A 20,607-nucleotide genomic window follows, 5' to 3' on the forward strand; every position below is an offset into this window, starting at 1 on the left:
TTAGATGTGATGTGAAAGTGAGGAAGAAAGATGATCTTGTGGTTGGAGGTGGTGGTGGTGCGGAGGAGGAATTACGGGTGGAATGATAGATGGGTCTATGAACTGATGGACCTATCATTGGAGTCTACTACAGACGTCCTGAGATTTATGAGAAGGGGGAGAGTCGGCTGTTCCAACAAGTACAAGCCGGTAAAATCAAACGACTAAGACACAAGATTAAGACTAAAACTAAAACCTACAGGATGGGCCTTACTTGTAGTGTTAGAAAAAGGAATAAAGGAAAAGAGAAGAACATTTTGGAAGGCAAACGTTTAATCTTCATTTACCTCAAACTAAAACATATGTGTTAATATATATGCATTTTCATTGGGTAAATATGAAATGTTACATCTGAAAATGTCAGGCTGATTATGGCTGCATTTAATTTGTAAGTTCTGTCATGTAGTCTGATCTCCCCTTCTCTTCATCCTCTAGCAATATCTAGCAATATCTAGCTCCTCTCTCACCATGATGTCTTCCTTTGAACCCCCTCCTGAAGATCAGACTACGCTGCTAGACGGACCCAACCAGCAGTGACACCCCCTCCTTCTCTCTCCTAGGGGGACTCAACCAGCAGTGACACCCCCTCCTTCTCTCTCCTAGAGGGACCCAACCAGCAGTGACACCCCCTCCTTCTCTCTCCTAGAGGGACCCAACCAGCAGTGACACACCCCTCCTTCTCTCTCCTAGAGGGACCCAACCAGCAGTGACACCTCCTCCTACTCTCTCCTAGAGGGACCCAACCAGCAGTGACACACCCCTCCTTCTCTCTCCTAGAGGGACCCAACCAGCAGTGACACCTCCTCCTACTCTCTCCTAGAGGGACCCAACCAGCAGTGACACCCCCTCCTTGTCTCTCCTAGAGGGACCCAACCAGCAGTGACAACCCCTCCTTCTCTCTCCAAGAGGGACCCAACCAGCAGTGACACCCCCTCCTTCTCTCTCCTAGAGGGACCCAACCAGCAGTGACACCCCCTCCTTCTCTCTCCTAGAGGGACCCAACCAGCAGTGACACCCCCTCCTTCTCTCTCCTAGAGGGACCCAACCAGCAGTGACACCCCCTCCTTCTCTCTCCTAGAGGGACCCAACCAGCAGTGACACCCCCTCCTTCTCTCCTAGAGGGACCCAACCAGCAGTGACGCCCCCTCCTTCTCTCTCCTAGAGGGACCCAACCAGCAGTGACCTCCCCTCCTTCTCTCTCCTAGAGGGACCCAACCAGCAGTGACACCCCCTCCTTCTCTCTCCTAGAGGGACCCAACCAGCAGTGACACCCCCTCCTTCTCTCTCCTAGAGGGACCCAACCAGTAGTGACACCCCCTCCTTCTCTCTCCTAGAGGGACCCAACCAGCAGTGACGCCCCCTCCTTCTCTCTCTTTTAGTAGTGGAGGTCAGACAGAACTTTGAAGTCTTTAGTGATCTCTGATTTCACTTTAGTGATCTCAGCCACGTGTTTTCTGAGGTGTAGATCAAGGTGTGCTTCTTCCCGGTGTGAGATCTCTGATGTACGGCAAAATATGATTCATATAGAAGACATTTTCTGCACTCAGGACACCTTCAAGGTTTGTATGGGGGTTCTCAGATATTTAATAAATTCAAGTGGGAAGTTTGGGACTTTAAATGAGGCCATGGACAAAGTGGAGGTAACTGGGATGATTTCACTTTAGTGATCTCAGCCACGTGTTTTCTAAAGTGTAGATCAAGGTGAGCTTCTTCCCGGTGTGAGATCTCTGATGTACGGCAAAATATGATTCATATAGAAGACATTTCCCGCACTCGGAACACCTTTGAGGCTTGTGTGGTGGTTCTCAGATATTTAGTAAGACAAGACTTCAATGATAAACTTATCCCGCATCCAGGGCAGGAAAACAGCTTCTTCCCTGTGTAAGTTTTGTACAGTGAAACCTCAGATTGCGAGCAACGCAGTTTACGAGTGTTTCACGATCTGAGCAATTAAATTTTTTTCTAATCCTGACTCAATTTGCGTGCGTTGTCTCGCAAGACAAGCAGGATTCAAGCCGCTGGGGTGTACAGTACCGCATTTGGTCAGAGGTGCGGGGGCGCCGGTGACGCTCGGAGTCACTCCGTTCCCGTGTCTCTCAGGCGCCCCTGCATCTCTGGCCACATACAGTACTGCATACATCAGCAGTCACCGTGGAACAAATTATCTGAGTTTCCATTGATTCTTATGGGGAAACTCACTTTGCTGAAATACGGCTACAGTGCGGTCGGCTTATTCTTGGTGGGTGTCCATGGACGTCCTCCCAGAATCCTGCTCCCGCGCCCCCGGGAACATGCGTGACCGGACCCGGCGCATCGCGGTAAATGGCCGCATACAGCGTCAGTTTACCACGTGATCGCTCCGTCAGATGACGGAGTGATCACTTCTAAACAAACCGGCGTCACGTCCGGTTCCTCTCTCCCCTCCCCATACCTATTGGTACAGTGTGAGGGGAGAGGGGAGAGATCAAATGCTGCAGCGCTGTGAGCTGGATGTGTAGTGCCCACAGCGCTGCTCTGTGCCCAATCCAGCCATCCATGCTCACAGAAGTACTCATCCATCCCATTCATGCTCACAGAAGCATCCATCCCATCCATGCTCACAGAAGTACTCATCCATCTATCCCATCCATGCTCACAGAAGTACTCATTCATCCATACTCAGAAGTACGCAAACAATCCCATCCATACTCATCAATACTCATCCATCCATGCTTAGAAGTACTTATCCATCCATCCCATCTATGCTCAGAAATACTCATCCATCCATACTCATCCATGCACAGAAATACTCGTCCATACTCAGCAATACTCATCCATGCATCCATCCATACTCAGCAATACTCATCCATCCTCAGCAATTCTCATCTATCCATGCTCAGCCACCTATACTCAGCCATACTCATCCATCCATCCTCAGTATTACCCACCCAGCCATACTCAGCCATCCCAATTCATGGCTCAACCATGCTTAGCCATCCCCATCCATGCCACATCAGTTCACATCCATGCCACTACAGTGCCTCAAAGTGTAATAGGTAGTCAAATTAGATTTGACATTTATGCCCCTAGAACACCTGACGGTGCTCCCTGCATGTTGGGCCTCTCTATGTGGTCAGGCTGTGTAAAAGTCTCACACATGTGGTATCGCCGTACTCAGGAGGAGTAGGATAATCTATTTTGGGTTGTAATTTTTGCCATGTACATGCTATGTGTTAGAAACATTGTACAACTTTGTGTAAAAAAACAAAACGCGTTTTTATTTTCTTTCCACATTTTCCAAAAACTTGTAGGAAAAAATGACATGTTCAAAAGACTCGATATGCCTCATAGATTATACGTTGGGTTGTTTTCTTTCCAAAATGGAGTCATTTTTGGGGAATTTCCATTGTCCTGATGCTCCAGGGCCTTCGAAAGTGTAAGAGGTAGTCAAGAAATAATATATGTAATTTATGCCCCTAGAACGCCTGAGGGCGCTCCCTCAATGTTGGTCCTCTGTATGTGACCAGGCTGTGGAAAAGTCTCCCATATGTGGTATCGCCATACTCAGGAGGAGCAGGAGAATCTATTTTGGGGTTTAATGTTTGGTATGTACATGCTATGTGTTAGAAATATAAATGGACAACTTTGTGTAAAAAAAAAAAAAAAAAAATGCGTTTTCATTTACTTTTCACAATTTCCAAAAACTTGTAGAAAAAAATTACATGTTCAAAAGACTTGATATGCCTCGTACATTATACGTTGTTTTCTTTCCAAAATGGGGTCATTTTTGGGGAGTTTCCATTGTCCTGATGCTCCAGGACTTTCAAAAGTGTGGTAGTCAATAAATTATATGTGTAATCTATGCCCCTAGAATGCCTGAAGGTGCTCCCTCAATTTTGGGCCTCTGTATGTGGTCAGGCTTGTAAAAGTCTCACACATGTGGTATCGCCATACTCAGGAGGAGTAGCAGAATGTATTTTAGGGTGTAACTTGTGGTATGCATATGCTGTGTGTGAGAAACCTGATAATATGACACTTTTGTGAAAAAAACAAAAAACAAAAAAAAAAATCTTGGTTTTGCAAAGAATTGTGGAAAAAATTACAACTTCAAAAAACTCACCATGACTCTTTCTAAATACCTTGGAATGTCTACTTTCCAAAAATTGGTCATTTAGGGGGTATTTGTACTGTTCTGGCATGTTAGGGTCTCAAGAAATGAGATGAGGCCGTCAGTACTTCAGGTGTGATCAGTTTTCAGTGATTGGCACCATAGTTTATAGACTCTATAACTTTCACAAAGACCAAATATTATACACCGATTTGGATTCTTTTTACCAAAGATATGTAGCAGTATAAAATTTGGCCAACATTTATGAAGAAAGATTCTTAAGTTGCAAAATTTTATAACAGAAACAAAGAAAAGTATATATTTTTTTTTTTTACAGAATTTTCGGTCTTTTTTCATTCATAGCACAAATAATAAAAAAACCCAGCGGTGATTAAATGCCACCAAAAGAAAGCTCTATTTGTGTGAAAAAAAAGGACAAACATTTCATATGGGTACAGTGTTGCATGACTGAGTAATTGTCATTCAAAGTGTGAGAGCGCTGAAAGCTGAAAATTGGTCTGGTTAGGAAGGGGGTTTAAGTGCCCGGTTGTCAAGTGGTTAACAAAGTCGGCTTTCCGTGAATAACATTTCCTGCACTCAGGACAGGAAAACATCTTTTCCCCAGCGTGACATTTCTGCTGTTCATTAAGATGAGACTTTTGTGGAAAAACATTTGTCACACTCAGGACAGGAATACGGCTTCTCCCCCGTGTGCAATACAGGCAGTCCCCGAGTTACGAACCTCCGACTTGCGAACGACTCCTACTTGCAAACAGGAGACGGCGTGGCGTTCTTTTCGACGGCGGGCACCTCGGAAAACGACGTCTGCACATGCGCGACTACTTGACAGAACATCGGAAAACGCTGTCTCTGCCGTTCTGCGCATCCGCTTCCGAATTACGAACAAACCGGCAGTCCCTAACCCGTTCGTAACTTGGGGACTGCCTGTACCTGATGTTTGGTAAGATTGGCCTTCTGTGAAAAGCATTTCGCACACTCAGGGCAACAAAGAGGCTTCTCCCTCCATGTGAGATCTTTGATGTATAACACGTTCTGCTTTCGATAAGAAACATTTCCCACACTCAGGGCAGGAATACGGCTTCTCCTCTGTGTGAGATTTTTGATGTTCAACAAGATCTGTTTTCCTTGGATAACATTTCCCGCAATCAGGACAGCAAAAGACTTTTTCCTGTGTGTGAGAGATCTGATGTTCAGTAAGACTTGACTTTCGTGAAAAGCATTTACCACACTCAGGGCAGGAATATGGCTTCTCACCCGTGTGCGACCTCAGGTGACTGGTAAGATTAGACTTTCGTGAAAAAGATCTCCCACATTCAGGACAGGAAAACGGCTTGTCACCCGTGTGTGACCTCAGATGAATGGTAAGCTTGGACTTCTCTGAAAAACATTTCCCGCACTCAGGGCAGGAATACGGTTTCTCGCCCGTGTGCGCATTTAGATGCCGAACAAGTTCTGATTTCCGTGAATAACATTTCCCGCACTCGGGACAGGAAAACACCTTTTCCTGCGTGTGACATATCTGGTGTACCTTAAGTTGGGACTTTTGTGAAAAATGTTTTCCACACTCGGGGCAGGAATACGCCTTCACCCCCGTATGCAATATCAGATGTTTGGAAAGACTGGAAGTTTGTGGAAAACATTTTCCGCACTCGGGGCAGCAAAATGGCTTCTCTCCTGTGTGAGATCTTTTATGTACAACAAGTTCTGATTTCCGGGGATAACTTTTCCCGCACTCAGGACAGGAAAACAACTTTTCCTGCGTGTGACATATCTGATGTTTATTAAGACTGAACTGTCGTGGAAAGCATTTACCACACTCAGGGCAGGAATACGGCATCGCACCCGTGTGATATAACTGGTGCATGGTAAGAGAGGACTTTCGTGAAAATTTTTTTCCACACTCGGGACAGGAATATGGCTTTTCTTTCATGTGGCTTCTCAGATGTCTAGTAAGATCGGACGTCTGTGAAAAACATTTCCCGCACTCACGGCAGCAAAATGGCCTCTGACCTTTGTGAGATATCTTATGTATAACAAGTTCTGATTTGCGTGTATAACAAATCCCGCACTCAGGGCAGGGATATGGCTTTTCACCCGTGTGGGATCTCTGATGTACAGTGAGACTTAGTTGTTTGTTAAAGCCTTTCCCACATTGAGGACAGGAAAATTTCTTCTGCCCCTGAATTCCGGCACCATCCCTCACAGTACGAGGTTGCTCAGAGTCAGAGGGATTCCATGGTCTATCCACACTGTGAAGTCCACCATCCATAGTGGAGCTCATTGTCTTTTCTCCTCCACAATCTCCTGTGATGTCCTCATCTTCCATTTTACAACCTGGAGATAAAGTGAGACGATCCTTTGAGGGTTTCTCCATGGCGTGTCCTGGAAAAATATAAAAACATCATCAATAGATATGAGAGGGTTAGTTCACTTCCATCAAGATTCCATCTGGATCAGGTAGATATGAGTGAGGAGATGTTCTCTGTGGATGTCCCAACCAGCTGGGACTCTTCCCCTCTTCAGTCAAAGGGCCTTTGGTCCTCCTCCCAGATCACTTCTACATTTACACAGCCTTGTCAGAAGAGCAGGAACCAATGGGGACTGGGAGGTCCATGCTCTTTACACAACTACAAGCCTAGCCACTGGGTCATGTGATCTCTGATAGACAAGAGGGTCAAAGGTCAGACTTGTAGACCCTTTACCATAGATCAAGTGACCATAGGCCTAGGCTTCTGGTGACATACAGAACTGGAGGAAGCTTGCAGTATTTTTTCCTGGAAAGGTTACTTCTTACTTTTCTTCCCAACAAGATTGGTAATAAAGTTTTATGGGAACATTTAGCTATAAGTCTGCTGGAAGAAGAGAGACCAACCTAAGAAAGTCTCAAATTGTGCTATCATATCTGTGCTACTGTTACTAGGAGTGACACACAATATAATGCTGAACCCCAGGACAGGTATCAGTACAGGGAGGTGACCACTACCAACCTATTATTGGCTGATATCACAGCTTCTGCTCTTCTCTGGACCAATCAGTGTGCAGTAACAGAGCAGATATAAGAGAAGAATATATTATGGCTCACCTGTGCTGATCTCTGTAGGAGTGTCCTCCTCTTTGAATGTCCTCGTCATTCCAGCCTCCTCCGTATATTGCTGATCATCCCTCGCATACGTCTCTTCTACTTCACCCTCAACTTTCATGTTCATCAGATCTTCACCCTAAACCAACAGAATGGCAGAAAATAACATCTGTAACATAGAAGTATTTATGATGTGAGATCACATAGAAAATATCATCTTGTAGAGTCCACACATCGTCTCCACATGTCAGAGTGTTCAATCACTTTATGTTCCCGACCCTCAACTCCACCGACCTGATCATGTTTTGTGTAGTTGTGACCTTCCTGTGTGGAATCCCGGGAATACAGAGGACGGGGACATCTCTCTGGTGGGTTCCCATTACTGGATCCATCTGTAGGAAACACACACACTGACTGAATACATTGTTTCTATGTGTTTATCAGATGATGGGGGATCTAGGTGGACCCTCCGTACTGCTCTCTCCTTTACAATAAAGTCTCCTCTTACCCGGTGATGTGAGGGGCGACTGATTGTCCATCATGACGTCCTTGTAGAGATCCTTGTGTCCTTCTAAATACTCCCACTCCTCCATGGAGAAATAGACAGTGACATCCTGACACCTTATAGGAACCTGACACACACAATGATACAGTCACCATCCAGACACATCCCTTGTCTGTTACTGGATAATGTCCCAGAATTCCCAGAATCCTCCTCACCTCTCCTGTCAGCAGCTCCATCATCTTCTTGGTGACTTCTAGAATCTTCTCCATGTTGGGTCTCTCAGGTTTTAGTGAGTCACATGGAAGCACTGTGATGGTCATATGATCACCTGACTTCAGAAGAGCAAAACTCTGTATTGAGAAACCAATAAGAATATCATGTTAGAATCCCAGAATCCTCCTCACCTCAGGTCTGTGTTTTATTAATAGAGATAAGAGTGATGTCATGTGACCTCCCAGAATCCTCCTCACCTCTCCGGTCAGCAGGTAGATGATCTCCAGGGTGAGGGTTAGTATCCTCTCAGTCATGTGACTCAGATCCTCCTCCATCTTCATTCTTGCCGTCATCTATAAAGGCTTCCCTGTAGACAGATCACATTGATAACAGAGAATTATCTGGGTTGGTGGTGGTTGTACAATAATAGGATGAGGAGGTAATATGAAGGTCAGTATGTATTTAGGAACTATGACAGTGGGAACATATTGGATCTGGAATGTTTAGTGTTTGTTATGACTCTTGGGGTCCAGGAGACTCTTACATTTTGGCCTCCTTGATCTCAAATTTTCATTTCCTATGTTGGATGTGTTTTCTTTCAGGACTCATGTTTTTTTTTTTTTAGTATTAAATCTGCAGACAAGGAACAATGAAGAGGATCCTTCTTCTGCTTTCTTGAATGGTTTTGCTCTCAAGCATTGATATGAGGCCACTGTAGAGTCAGTGTGATGTCATAGCATGTGCTGACTCCAGATGAAGGGAGATTGGGAGAAGGAGCTGTGAGGTCATTCAGGTTGGAAACCACCAGCCTTTATCGGAATGATTCACACTTTGGTTCCTAGGCATGAAATCTCTTCACACCTGGAACCAACAGGTGCCACCATCCTACCCAACAGGTGGCCATATTGGGGCAATGTTGTCTCCACCCTTCCCCTATATAACCAATGACAGCTATGAAAAACAGTACACAGACCCCTACAAGGTCCCCCAAAATACACTATATATATATATATATATATATATATATATATATGCAATCCTGCACTTCCGCCTGCGGGGGGCAGACGTGCACAGGCCCGCTTATCCTGTGTTTTTTTCCCAGCAGAAGCCGATCTGCGGGTGTCGGGCACTTGATGTCTGCAGGCACCCGCTGATCGTCGAGGGAAGAGACTCAGAACGGAGCTCTGCCCATGTAAACAAGGCAGAGCTCCATTCTGACTGGGGAGGAAGGGATGGATTTTGTGTTCCTGCAAAGCAAGGGAATAAAATCCATTTTATAGTAAAAGCAGCACACATAGCAAACACAAACACTGACTAGGCACACATTTATCGCCCTTTTGATCGCCCCTAGATGTTTAACCCCCTTCCCAGCCAGTGTCATTAGTATAGTGACAGTGCATAGTATTAGCACTGATCACCGCATTAGTGTCACTGGCTCCCACAAAGCGTCAGTCCATTTCCAATTGTCCGCCGCAATATCGCGGTCCCGCCAGAAGTCGCTGATCGCCACCATTACTGGTATAAAAAAATTCCAGTATAGATACCATCGTTTGTAGGTGCTATAACGTTCACGTAAACCAATCAATATACACTGATTGGGATTTATTATTTTTTTTAAATGTGTAGCAAAATACATTTTGGCCTTAAGTTATGAAGAAATTTAATTTTTTTAATTGGATACGTTTTATAGCAGAAAGTAATTGTAACGACACTCTATATACACACACACACACACACACACGTGATACTTGAAAAATTAGAATATCAAGCAAAAGTTCATTTATTTCACTAATGCAACTTAAAAGGTGAAACTAATATATGATAGAGACTCATTACATGCAAAGCAAGATAGTTCAAGCCGTGATTTGCACCGATTATGGGCCCTGGCATTTGGGGCAACGGTGATCTTTGTGAGGTATATGCCTGGGGACCCTGGAGGTGGTGTTACTTTAGATTCAGGTCCATGTCCCCCAAGACACACAGACTCTGGGGACCCTGGATATGCCATTGTGACGGGAGTCACTAATAGGGGCACAGGGTGAATGAGAACCCCACTATGATCTGTGCTAGTCAGACTCAATGCTGTATATATGTATATATAATGTGTGCTGTCTCAATGTGTTGTGTACTATTTGCTGTGCTAGTTTGGGGTGGGGCTGTATTCCAATGTTCTATTGTGTCTGTCTGCCTTGGATTATGGGAAGTTTATCTCTATGGAGGGAGGGGGGATTCCTCCAGCAGCCCCCCCCTGCTAAGACTGTTTACTGATGAGAAGTTAAACACACCTGACCTGTGTGTCCATTGTCATTGGACAGTTTAACCTGCCCTGTTTTCCATGGGTGGGGAGAAGTGTTTTGAAGTGGGATCTGTATAACATGTGTTTGAATAGAGATTCAAACAATGTCATTGGACAGTTTAACCCGCCCTGTTTTCCAAGGGTGGGGAGAAGTGTTTTGAAGTGGGATCTGTATAACATGTGTTTGAATAGAGATTCATTCCTGCTTGAACCTCAAGACAGAGCCTCGTCTCGTACTTGGGGGAGAATTAATTGTATAGGTTCCTTGTTCGGCTGCCTTTGTGTTTGGGTATGGAATGTCCTAAACGACTTTAACCCCTTTCATACTCGGGGTGTCGTTACAACATTGTTGTGCCAAGTTTTTTTGTTTTTTTTTAAAAGCCAGTGGCGTGCAAAACACACCCAAAAACTTCCACCCGGTGCCAAAAAAGTGCACACACATAAAGAGCAAAACACAAAAACGTGCAACGGGTGTTACACTGATCCTCCACTAGGGAAGGACCTTACCCTGATCCCCCCGGGCCATTAGGCTCCAGACGGGGACTGAGGTACTTCACATGGGACCATCTGACCGAAACCAGACGGACCCCCGTTCTCTGGAAGGTCTGCCGAAACAGACCCACCCAAGTACTAGGTGGGACTCCCCCCCCGAAGGGAGACCCCATGAGAGAGGGCGAACTAAGCCAAAAGGCCTTTGTCCACCCCCATCCCAAGACTTTCAGAGTAGGCCCGAGGACCCACACCCTACTCATCACACTGTGACAAAACCAAACAAAAAAAAAATACAAAAAAGTGACAAACACGGGGATAAATAAAAAGAAAGCGGGGAGAAGGAAGTGGGAGAGTGAAGTGTCTATGCTCCAGTTGATGTGGGCCTCTTTCCCCCAGGTCAACATGTATGGGAGCTTGGAGTCGTCTGAGGCCAGTGACAGGTAAATTACGGAAATGCCCCCCTCTCTGCTCTGTGCTTTGATGAAAACTTCTTAGCCGAAACGCGTCAACGTAGCTTGTACCCATGTAAGCCAATAAAGGACTTTTATTCAAGAGCATCCAAGTCGCCAGCCCTTTTCTGAATTAAGTACTGCATTTTGGGGCCTGAACGTCCTGCCTAGAGCATCAGATCACAGTTCATAGATCATCATATTGGTAGTGGAGATGGGGTATCATTTTGCTTCTCATGTGATTATTCCAGGCAGAAGCCGATCTGCGGGTGCCGGGCACTTGATGTCTGCAGGCACCCGCAGATCGTCGGGGTAGAGACTCAGAACAGAGCTCTGCCCATGTAAACAAGGCAGGGTTCCATTCTGACTGGGGAGGAAGGGATGGATTTTGTGTTCCTGCAAAGCTGACGGATTTGTCCCGTCGGACCAGTCCGGTCGAAAAGTCCGCCCGTGTGCACGGCATAAGCGAGAGCGGGCCCCGGGGAATTAAGTAGCATCCAATGTGGTATAGTCCTTTATCCAACAACCAGCTAAAGGCTTTGATATTCTTGCCCGGTGGGAATTTGGGGTTATGAAAAATATATGTGCTAGAGGTGTCATGTCCGATGTCAGCGACGGGTGTATTTTTCAGACTGTCCCACAGTGAGATGGAATTAGAGAGCACAGGGGACATAATAGGAGGGCGATCTTTTACTGGGCACCAGAGGAGGAAGCCTAAAGCGTGCGTTGGTCCAGCTTGCCTCTCTATCTGCACCCAATCAGGCTCTTCTAGTAGATAATTGACAATTGTGCCAATCTAGCCGCATGGTAATACCACAGGAGATTTGGGGCCCCCAGCCCTCCCCGCTTCCTTGGTCTGTACAGCACTTTCCTCGATAAACGATGACCTGAGGAGCCGCAAATGAATTTTATCATTTTGCTTTGAAATGTCCTCAAGTGATCTTTTCTGATCAAAATTGGTAGTGCACGAAAAAGATATAGTGATTTGGGGAGCAGAAAATCATGTCTCCTGGTACTGTTGGACCTCAGTGCAGCGTTCGATACAGTGGACCACAATACTCTACTCATCCGCCTCACAGAAGTAGCAGGAGTCACAGATTCAGATCTACAATGGTTCGCATCCTTCTTAGGAAATTGTTCTCAGACAGTGAAACTAGGAGCTTTCACCTCTGAAACCCGTGCAATCTCTCGTGGAGTCCCGCAGGGTTCACCCTTGTCACCAGTGCTCTTCAACATCTACATTCGCCCACTCCTCAAAATCATCAGAAAATCGGACCTCTGCTTCCACTCATAGGCTGATGACACTCAACTCTACTTTCGGACAAAAAGACCATCATCAGAGACTAGAAAATTGCCTCACTTTGATAGATGACTGGATGACCGCTAGCTCCCTCAAACTCAACGGATCAAAAACAGAGCTTCTGCTTCTACACGCAAACCAAAATTCCAAAACTAAGACCCCATGGACACCTTCCACAATCTTTGGACAGACCATCTCTCCAAGCACCAAAGCCAAGAGTCTCTGAGCCATTTTTGACTCAGAAATGTCAATGGATGCACAAATAGGATCAGTAGTCAGCGGATCCCACCATCTCCCCGCCTGCTACGTAGACTCATCCCCTTCATCCCAGAAAAGGACAAAGCAGCAGTAGTTGGAGCAATCATTAATTCCCGACTTGACTACGCAAACTCCCTCTACATAGGACTACCCCAATATCAGCTTGTGCACTTACAAATCATCCAAAACACGACGGCAAGACTGCTAATAGGAAAAAAACTCCGGGAATCCATCTCCCCTTCCCTGAGGAGCCTACATTGGCTAAACCGTAAAGAATCGAATCACATTCAAGATCCTCTGCCTCACCCACAAATGCATACAAGAAAACGTTCCTCAATACCTATGCAAGAAAATAAAACACTACACACCTAATCGCATTCTTCGATCAGCGAACCAAAACCTCCTCCTCATTCCCAAACCCCGCTACAAATCAAAGGGAGAACGAAGATTCGCAGTCCAAGGACCACGGCTATAGAACGCTCTACCGACTTACATCCGCATGGAAGAAAACCATCAGGCCTTCAGAAAAAAACTCAAGACCTTCCTCTTCTAAGAAGCTGGACAACACAGGACGGATGTAGCTCCTTGAGGCGATTCAGTTCGCATTTGCAGCGCTATACAAATTATTTATTCATTCATTCAAAGTCATTTTAGCAGCGTTCAGTCTCCCTAGCCAGGATAAGTCATGAAGTGCCCAGCCTGTGAGATCCTTGCTAAGTTTTTCATACATTGGGGGGGTTGAGTTGACTGAGTATAGTAGCTCCACCCTCGGGGTGAGTTCTAATCCTAGACATCGGATTTTAGAGAGTCATTCCAAATCGGAAGGAACTTTTGGAGGTTTCCTACCATAGCAAGGGGAGATTACCATTCAAAATTTGGGATTTGTTGAGATCGACTGCTAAGCCCGAGCCTCTGGAGAATTGATCAAGCAGTTTACAAACATTCGGGAGTGAGGTTGTTGATGATGTTACGAAAAAGCAGAATATCATTCGCAAACAAAGCGCATTTGTGTGCTTGCGGGCTGCATAAAACCCCTTGTATATCTGGGTTGGGCCGAATTGCGATTGGTAAGGTTTCTATCGCGAATATAAGGGGTGACAGGCACCCTTGTCTGGTTCCCCCTGGCTATTTTTATGGTATCCGAATAGTAAGTAGCCCTGTAGTGTTAGCTGCGCTTCAGGGTGGGAATAAAGTGCCGTCGTTAAGCCCACGAATCTCTGGCCAAAACCCCCAGCTTTGTAGAATGCTAAATAGGTACGGCCAGGAAACCGAATCGAAAGGCTTTTTGGAGATGGAGCGAGAGGAGTAGCCCTTCCTGTCACATCCCCTGGGTCCACCCTGATTGTAGTATCGAAATGATATCTATCGCCTTTTAAATTTGGTCAGGGCCCTGTCTGCCTGGGATGAATCCCACCTGGTCCTTGTGAATATACAGGTTGATGAAAAGAGGATATGCGGTCTGCTAGGATCTTGGTCAGAATTTTCATGTCCTTGTTTATAAGTGATATGTGGGCCTGTAATTTCCTACCTCCCCCTGGTCCTTATGTGGTTTAGGAATTACAGATATGGAAGCTGAATTTAGGTTTCTATCTAAGGGGTCTCCTTTCGTCTTATCATTGAACAAGCGCGTGAGGGTTGGGCTAGAGTCTGTGCAAATGTCTTATAATGGGGAGTTAGACATCGAAGAAATTCTGGACAGCTGCACTCCAAAAGTATTTCCCTTTATTCAATAAGGTGTCATCCAAAATACGGGTCACGGCAAAGTGGAACAAACTTACGCGTTTCGCACTACAAGGAGTGCTACTAATATGAGCTATGACTAAGCACTCCTTGTAGTGCGAAACCCGTAAAGGCAAATACTTTTGGAGTGCGGCTGTCCAGAATTTCTTTGATGTCTAACTGCCATAGCATTGCCGGCACCTGAACTTCTAGACTGAAGGAGATGCCTTTTACCTTGATCTGACCCACCTGGAGCGGTGATACTCTCACTCTACTTGTCTTATAATAGGGCACGGAGAATCTGTCTGTTCCAGGGGCAGATCCCCTTCTTTAGGTTTTTCATGACATTTATCATTTCCTCCACTGTAATAGGGGGACTCTAGGATGTCATGGTGTCTGGCTTCTAGTTCTGGGAGTGGAGTTCAGAAATGAATTCATATGGGGCTCACTATCCTCTTCACCTGCGCTATACAGTTTCTCATAAAAGCGGTGAAAGGTTTTCATAATGCGTTTTGGGTTTAAGGTGCGCCGATTGCCTGATACCCGTATTTTAGGTGGGGTTCGCTGTCTAGTTGTGGGTGTCAGTTTGGCTGCTAGCATGGGGTAAACATGTGCGATTAGTTTCGTACGAATCGAAAATTCGTACGAATTTCCAGAAATTCGTACATTCGTACGAATCCGAAATATGAATTTTTATGCAAACGAATTCTGTACGAAATTTCGTTTACGAATTTCGGAACCAAATTCCTAATGAACATTCGTAATTGTAACGAACCTAAAAGTTAAAAACCCAGGAAGTCAGCACAGCGCAGGGATGGTGGGAACCCCTCATAATGAGCACAGCAGGGGTACAAACCCAGGAAGTCAGCACAGCACAGGGATGGTGGGAACCCCTCATAATGGGCACAGCAGGTGTACAGACCCGGGAACTCAGCACAGTGATGGTGGGAACCCCTCATAATGGGCACAGCGGGTGTACAGACCGGGGAACTCAGCACAGGGATGGTGGGAACCCCTCATAATGGGCACAGCGGGTGTACAGACCCGGCAACTCAGCACAGGGATGGTGGGAACCCCTCATAATGGACACAGCGGGTGTACAGACCCGGGAACTCAGCACAGTGATGGTGGGAACCCCTCATAATGGGCACAGCGGGTGTACAGACCTGGGAACTCAGCACAGGGATGGTGTGAACCCCTCATAATGGGCACAGCGGGTGTACAAACCCAGGAACTCAGCACAGGGATGGTGTGAACCCCTCATAATGGGCACAGCGGGTGTACAGACCGGGAACTCAGCACAGGGATGGTGGGAACCCCTCATAATGGGCACAGCGGGAGTACAGACCAGGGATCTCAGCACAGGGATGGTGGGAACCCCTCATAATGGGCACAGCGGGTGTACAGACCGGGAACTCAGCACAGGGATGGTGGGAACCCCTCATAATGGGCACAGCGGGAGTACAGACCAGGGATCTCAGCACAGGGATGGTGGGAACCCCTCATAATGGGCACAGCGGGAGTACAGAGCAGGGATCTCAGCACAGGGATGGTGGGAACCCCTCATAATGGGCACAGCGGGAGTACAGACCAGGGATCTCAGCACAGGGATGGTGGGAACCCCTCATAATGGGCACAGCGGGTGTACAGACCCGGGAACTCAGCACAGGGATGGTGGGAACCCCTCATAATGGGCACAGCGGGAGTACAGACCAGGGATCTCAGCACAGGGATGGTGGGGACCCCTCATAATGGACACAGCGGGTGTACAGACCTGGGAACTCAGCACAGGGATGGTGGAAACCCTATGGGAATTTCTATGCTTACGAATTTTATACGAAATTTCGTTAACGAATTTTGGATCCAAATTAACAGAAATGTGACTGGTGTTTTGTTCACCAATCAGAGGAGGTCAGCACAGCACAGGGGGGGCGGGAACCCCTCATAATGATAAATTCATCATAACGAACTTTCGTTATTTTTACAAAAAGTTAACAAACCTAAAGGTTAAAAAAAAACCAGGAAGTCAGCACAGCACAGGGATGGTGGGAGCCCCTCATAATGATAAATTCATCATAACGAACTTTCGTTATTTTGCAGAAAGTTTACGGACACGAATTACGAATCAATTTTCGTACGAAACGAAACAAATTTATTGACGGCGCACATGTCTAGCATGGGGCCCATTCTGTCACTTTGGTGATAAAACTTGGCTCCGCCGTAAATGCTCTTCAGCTTTTGATGTGAGGGCGAGGTTAAGGGACAAGCGCGCTGCGTCCAAATCAGCTACGGGAGCCAGTTTGGGGTCTCGTTTTATGTAGGTTGCATAAACGATCAAATTCTTTTTCTAGCTTTTCTATATCAACACAGTGTTCCTTTTTCACCCGAGTAGAAATTTGGATCAATTTTCCCCTGATCGTAGCCTTGTGTACGGCCCAAAGGGTCTCCCCCACAGAGACCTCCGCAGTTGTGTTGAAGAGCAAGTATTCCTCAATAGCTTTTCTCGATTTCAGCGGCCCTTACTCGGTCACTGAGCAAGGATTCCTTTAGTCTCCAATGAAGGTGGGTGGGGCGGTTGGAATTTCTTCTAAGGGATAGAAATACTATGGAATGGTCAAGACCATACCGTGTCTCCTATAGAGGATTTGATCGAGTCTGGGGTTTTGGAAGTAGAGACAGATATGTGGTCAATTCTAGCGTAGGACTGGTGTGGGTAGGAGAAGTGCGTATAATCCCTCTTAGTGGGGTTAAGTTCTCTCCAGGCATCAGCTAGACCAGGGATATGCAATTAGCGGACCTCCAGCTGTTGCACAACTACAAGTCCCATCATGCCTCTGCCTCTGGGTGTCATACTTGTGGCTGTCAGTGTCTTGCTACGCCTCATGGGACTTGTAGTTCTGCAACAGCTGGAGGTCCGCTAATTGCATATCCTTGAGCTAGACCATATTGATGTATTAACGTAGCTATTTTAAGGCTTCTTCTGGGTGGGCGAAGGAGCCGTGTTCCTGGAGGCCTGGTTTTGTCCAGACCTTGATCTAGGGAAGTATTTGAATCACCCCCATAAAATGACTCTCCCGCCCAATAAGGGTCCCAGTGTTTTGAACATTGACTGAAAAAAAAAAAAAAGTAGCTTGGGCCCGATTGGGTGCATAATACGAAATGATAGAGTAAAGGTGGTCGTCTATCGTGCCCTTTATGAGGATAAATCTGCCGTCTGGGTCCCTGTGTTCTAGTTGTGTTGTGAACCTGCAATTCTTAGATATTAGGATCTCCACCCCCCTAGTTTTGTCCTCAGCATTCGCTAGGAGAAACAATGGGAATTTTGCATGGAGGAAGAAGGGGCTTTACCGCCTTGGAAAGGGAGTCTCCTGGAGGAGGACCATGTCAACTTTTTGGGAATGCCTGGATTGTAGACATGTGAATTCGTTTTTATCCAAATTTCGGGTATTTTCGTTATCGTTTTAATAAACGATAACGAACGTGCAGAATCCGAAAACCGAAAGATCCGACATAAATAATGCTTTATTTTCGTTGCGACAACAGTTCGATATAGATAGGAGATTCGGCATGACGCTGACAATAGCGATCCGTGTCCATCGAACCTGTGGTCGAATGTGCCTAACCTTAGCTCTATTAGTCCAAGATTATTCTACATAGAGAGAAAAGATTCGACATTATAGAGACAATAGCAAAAAAGGTAGAATGTGCCTAACCTAACTCTATTAGTCCAAGATTATTCGACATAGAGAGAAAAGATTCGACATAAAGATTCGACATGAAGATTTGACGAAGCAGTCGCCGCGAGCGGACATTTATGGTCAGATGCTCCGCCCATAGGCTTTAGAAGAATTTCAATGTTGGTTGACTAGTAATAATAATTAATAAATATAATTATTGCTAGTCATACAACATTAGACTTCTACTATAGCTTGTAGGCGGAACATTCGACCGGAAATGTACGATTGCGGCGTCGTGCAGTTTAGCTGCTCCGTCGAGTCTTCTTAGAACATTCGACAGACACCATCAGCCTTCAATGACAGATTCAACCTTAATTATTTCGGATTTTCGGAGGAATGCATTTTTTAAAGAAACAAAATAAATAAAAACTAATTTCGGGAGTAACTAAATAAATGTATTTTTCGGACGAAAACAAAATTCCGAAACAAAATACTTCAGTGTGCACATGTCTATTGGCCAATCCCCAGATGACGTCCTATCGTGACGAAACGCATAGGGAGGAGCCTACGACGTCATCACGTTTTTTTTCGGATGGGCTAACATATGAACCTAGGAAGTGAAGGCTTATAGACGGTAACACCGGGACCATCATATATGATATATCTCACCGCCTTTGACTTACTGCAGTATTGTAAGTGTGTTTTTACTCTTAATAAACCACCCTTTTTTTGTACATGTTACACTATGGATTCTTTTAATTTTATTTCCCCGAGAATCACCTGCTGGAAGTTGCTGTCCCAGCAGGTTGTGGGGAGACCGATTTCCCTGTGCTGGGCGAGACTGCCGTAATAGCAGTCATCGCCATCTGGTAAGCGCAATTTATTTTCCTATCTGGGTGTGAAGAGACACCGAAGAGAATCCTTCGTTTTTCTGGCACTTTCCATGGATGATTGCTCTTTCTTGGTTAATTTATGGACTGTCACTTTGTGGGACTATTTTTTTCCCCCCTATTTCTATCTCATTTAGCTTTTTTTCTATCACTTACGAGTTGATCATTCATTTGTTTATGGCTCATATGTTTATGACTCATGTGTATACCATCTACCACATGTGATATTTCTTATGAGAAGCAACCCGCAGGGGAGGAGAGGGTGTGGTGGTGTCAGCCCCATCGAGCAGAGCGAGATGGCCCGCAATCGTTGCCCTGTCACCTACCTCAGGGATCCTTTGGTCTTATCCGGTGTCCATTCCAGCCAGGGTTACGTTCCCAGTCATTAGCTGTCTCAATAGGTGGTTCCTGGAGGCCGGCAAAAAGGGAAGAAGAAGAAGAAGAAGAAGAAGAAGAAGAAGAAGAAGACAAAAAGGTTAGAAGAAGAAAGAAGATGAAGAATAGTCAAGAGGAGGATGGGAGAACCCTCTGGGGGTTCTATTGGACAAGAGTAGTTTCCTAACTCGCTGTCCACACAACATACAGTGGATTCAGTCTCCACTAGAGGGACCGAGGTCCTACCGAATGGACTCGGGAAATCCAGAGCCATAGGGTAGGTGGAGTGCATGAACATATCACCCCGGCCAAGGCACACCAACACATAAACCTTTGCAAAAATTTTAATCAAACCTAAAGTCCGACTACAACTTGTCCAATGCAGTAAAGAGGCTGAGCTGGACTAGCGTGAAAATGAGTGAGGGGGTAAGAAGGAGTGAGAGGATTATTAACGGAATGCCAAGGTAGGTATTGGGGGGGGTTGGGCAGGGAGGGGGGGGGTATGCACGGAAGTCCTTGAACCATTTGCGAAGGGGTCTGGGGGGAATTCTCCAGAAATAGGTCCCGGCGAGTGGGAAACCCACTCTGTGACCCTGATACAGTAAATGGGGACAATCTGTTTATGTTAGCTATAACTAGAGAATAGCGATCTCGGTGCAGTCCTGGAAAGATGAAAAATATTTGTAAACAGAGTCAACTGGCACCTAACTTGGTATGAGGAGAAACAACAAAAATAAAACATTTTAAAAGCATAACTTTTTCCCTCTGGAGGTGCTATGGAAAAGTACATTGATCAACGGAGAAGTGTCCAAATCCTGGTCAGGTTTGGAAAGAGGAAGAGTGACCATTCAGTCCTCGTTCCGTGTCAGGGGGGGTCATCCTTCCTTGGAAGGCTTGAAGTTGGATTAGGTCCACACCAGTGAGATGGGGCTGGAAGGAGTTTGGCGTTTCGTGGCTCCCGAATGGGGTTTGTGGCGGGCCCAATGTGATTAATCGCAGTCCCAGTAGAAGTTTCTCTCCTTCCTGGAGGTCGGAGAAGGAGTATGTCTTGGATGTGAAGGCGAATTTGAGAGCAAATGGAAAAGCCCACCAATATTTAACCTCCTTCTGCGAGAGGACCGTGAGCAGGGGTTTCAGTGACCGTCTCCTCTGGATGGTTGATGGAGATATGTCAGCGAAGATTTGGATCGGATGGTTCTGACAGAGG

General features: G+C 45.9%; 2 protein-coding genes across 4 annotated transcripts in view; one reads left to right on the forward strand and one right to left on the reverse strand.

Moving 5' to 3' along the window:
* LOC141104792 (oocyte zinc finger protein XlCOF7.1-like) overlaps positions 1-20,607 on the reverse strand; it is a 114,217-nt gene that overhangs the window by 91,040 nt on the left and 2,570 nt on the right. The window contains exons 2-8 of one of the 3 annotated variants that reach the window (XM_073594541.1): positions 19,352-19,433; positions 8,202-8,311; positions 7,947-8,081; positions 7,735-7,858; positions 7,521-7,618; positions 7,230-7,365; positions 4,518-6,529 (exon numbers count right to left, since the gene is read on the reverse strand). In XM_073594541.1, coding sequence (XP_073450642.1) covers positions 5,124-6,529; positions 7,230-7,365; positions 7,521-7,618; positions 7,735-7,858; positions 7,947-8,081; positions 8,202-8,297 — 1,995 coding nt within the window. In that variant the 5' untranslated portion in view covers positions 8,298-8,311; positions 19,352-19,433 and the 3' untranslated portion in view covers positions 4,518-5,123. Of the gene's footprint in view, positions 1-4,517; positions 6,530-7,229; positions 7,366-7,520; positions 7,619-7,734; positions 7,859-7,946; positions 8,082-8,201; positions 8,312-19,351; positions 19,434-20,607 lie in introns of those variants that run through there. The other 2 variants (XM_073594543.1, XM_073594542.1) reach the window with 2 other exon arrangements.
* LOC141104768 (uncharacterized) overlaps positions 1-20,607 on the forward strand; it is a 280,800-nt gene that overhangs the window by 30,708 nt on the left and 229,485 nt on the right. The gene's annotated exons all lie outside the window — the stretch shown is intronic.

The sequence above is a fragment of the Aquarana catesbeiana genome, linkage group LG08 (assembly GCF_042186555.1).
Source record: "Aquarana catesbeiana isolate 2022-GZ linkage group LG08, ASM4218655v1, whole genome shotgun sequence".
Classification (NCBI taxonomy): Eukaryota; Metazoa; Chordata; class Amphibia; order Anura; family Ranidae; genus Aquarana; species Aquarana catesbeiana.